The sequence below is a fragment of the Babylonia areolata genome, chromosome 3, assembly GCF_041734735.1.
Source record: "Babylonia areolata isolate BAREFJ2019XMU chromosome 3, ASM4173473v1, whole genome shotgun sequence".
NCBI lineage: Eukaryota > Metazoa > Mollusca > Gastropoda > Neogastropoda > Buccinidae > Babylonia > Babylonia areolata.
The window spans coordinates 13,623,140-13,625,639 of NC_134878.1; the positions used below are offsets into that span (position 1 = coordinate 13,623,140).

The 2,500-nt window shown below is 44.2% G+C and overlaps 1 protein-coding gene across 4 annotated transcripts in view; it reads left to right on the forward strand.

The window, feature by feature from the left end:
* Nucleotides 1-2,500, forward strand: part of LOC143279742 (sushi, von Willebrand factor type A, EGF and pentraxin domain-containing protein 1-like) — a 93,648-nt gene that overhangs the window by 55,620 nt on the left and 35,528 nt on the right. For all 4 annotated transcript variants that reach the window (XM_076583869.1, XM_076583868.1, XM_076583870.1 and 1 more), the window contains one exon: nt 1-179. This exon is cut by the window's left edge and continues 23 nt beyond it. In XM_076583869.1, the coding sequence (XP_076439984.1) occupies nt 1-179 (179 nt within the window). The remainder of the gene's footprint in view (nt 180-2,500) is intronic.

Consider the following 2,500-nt stretch of genomic DNA (forward strand, 5'->3'; position numbering starts at 1 on the left):
GACGACTGCGAAGACGAGCCGTGCATGAACGGGGGCACCTGCAGTGATGACGTCAGCGGCTACCGCTGCGCGTGCCCGGTGGGGTTCACGGGCACCACGTGCGAAATCGAGACGGACGAGTGTCTGTCCGCGCCCTGCCGGAACGGGGGCACGTGTGTGGATGAACTGACCGGCTTCAGGTAAGTCAAGTGCTGTCTCAAGTGCATGGCTTTCTTTATTGTTTACTTATCAACTTTTTTTTTTTGCTTTCTTTTTTTTTTCGATTTTTTGACAACACATCACGATTTTGCATCTATACGTACGCAGGAAAGGAAAAGAGGGCATACTAGACGAAACACGAAAAAAGGGGGGGGGGTCCGAACAAAACTTTTACGTCACAATAACACCAGCGTGTGTGTCTTTCTTAGGCATGTTCCTGTCTCAAAGCTAAGTCTGTCAGCATGATTTATTATCTAGTATCTGAAAAAGTCTAATTTTGTTGGTGATGATGTTTTATTGCTGGTGGTAGTTGTGGTGGTGGTGGTTTTATGAATCATCGTGACACTTCATCTTGAGTAATGCTACATACAGAAAAACCAAAGCTCTTAAGATACTGAACTAATTAGCAGTTAACATGGTCCAGATCGGGTAAAAGTAAAACACCGATAGGCTGGACACATCTCAAGAAAGAGGGTGGACCGAATTCCTCACAGATCTGGACGAGAACCTCCAGGATGGACGAAAATATTTCACTGTTAAGTCTGGTATTTGGGTTTATACTGCTATTATTATTATTATTGCAACTGACCTCTTTTTTTTTAGAATATAGAGAAATTTCTGTCTTATTTTAAAAGGCAGATGTGTTCTTTCTTTCTGTCGTTTTATCTACCTGTCACTCTTTATGTCTACTCCTCTCAGCTGTCTCTCTTCTAACTCTTCATCCTTTCTCACTCTCTTTCCTGTCTCGTTTTCTTTCGGTTGGCTCGGAAAATTGATTTCAAAATTTGAAAAATATTTTATAAAGAAAAACATTGACTACGAAGAAAAGTATACGTGGTAAAGCTGCTGGTTTTTAATGGAGGATACACCTCTTACAGTGAGTTAACTCGAGTGTTTCACTCGAAGACATGACTCTGTTGTTCTGTTAAATGCTTGCTTTCTATGGCGATATGTTCTGATTAGGGGGGAAAAAGTTTAGATCAACGAACTTTAAAGAAAAAAAAGAACACATTGTACTTATATACCTATCAGGGACGGGAAGAGGAACGTAACTGGTAACACGATACAATACACTGCTGTTGTATGTTCCTGCACCCGTTCACAAGGTAGTTAACAAAACGGTTTGTTGTTGTTGTTTTTTGTTGTTGTATTTAAAAAAAATTGTTTTAGGTTATTTGCAATTCTTTCACTCTTCACCAGCAGAGAATCGAAAGCTATCAAAACGAACAAAGTTACTAAAAGACTGTTCGGGTTGCACTCATTACTGCTGCTTGATGGTGCCGAAGATTGGAAAGCACAGTTGACCTACCAGAGGGGACGAAACACCCGGAAATCATCAGCAGGAGCGGCTTGAGACCTGACATGGTACTCCACTCCAAGGCAACGAAACAAGTGATTCTGATTGAGCTCACTGTGCCATACGAAAGCAGAATGGAGGAAGCCCACATCTACAAGACCGAGAAGTGTGCCAGTCTAGCCAGCAGCCTGAGAGAATCTGGCTTCCAAGCCAAAGTCCTCGCCATAGAGATTAGTGCAAGACCGTTTGTGGGCGCGTCTGCCTACAGCCTCATAAAACAGCTGTCGATTTCTGGCAGAGAGAGGACATTGGCTCTCAAGGCAATGGCAGAAGCAGCAGAAAAGAGGTCCAGCTGGATCTGGTCGAGGAGGAATGAAAGTAAACTTCATAAGGATTAAATTTTCCATACTAAGACTAGCGTACGATGGCTCAGTGGTTAAAACACGTATGCCAGAAAAAGGTGACTCAGTTCTGAAGTGGCGACCACCCTGGAGGCGCGGGTTCGAACCTGCTGAGGACCAGGGTAAAAACAAAGAAAGAAAAGGCGGCAATACAAGGGCATCTAGGAGTCATGACCTGGGTGCGGCCCGGCCCCCTTAGAGTGTAAGGAGTTAAGGGCCGAAACACTTGACTGAGGGGGGGAGGGGGGGCTTCTTCTCTGAAGACCTTGTACTGTCCAGCTCTCCCAAGAGTTTTATCACTGTTCAGGTTGCACTCAGTACTCCTCACATTCCTTTTTTTTTCTCCTTATATTGAATTGCTGATTGTTTATTCGCGTTTGTGCATGTGGTCCCTGCAGGTTTTCTTTTCCTAGGGTTCCCCTGTGTGTGCCCCCCCCCCCTTCCCTTCGCCCCTTTTTAATTTTTATTTTTCTCTCTTCTTCTTCGTGCGATTGCACGTCTCGAGGATGTGGGCCTGTTTTTCCCTTGTGTCTCCATGTGCCCAAATAGGGTTTCTCGGATTAAAAATGATTTTGAAACTTTTGACCCCTGTGCCCACAGGTAG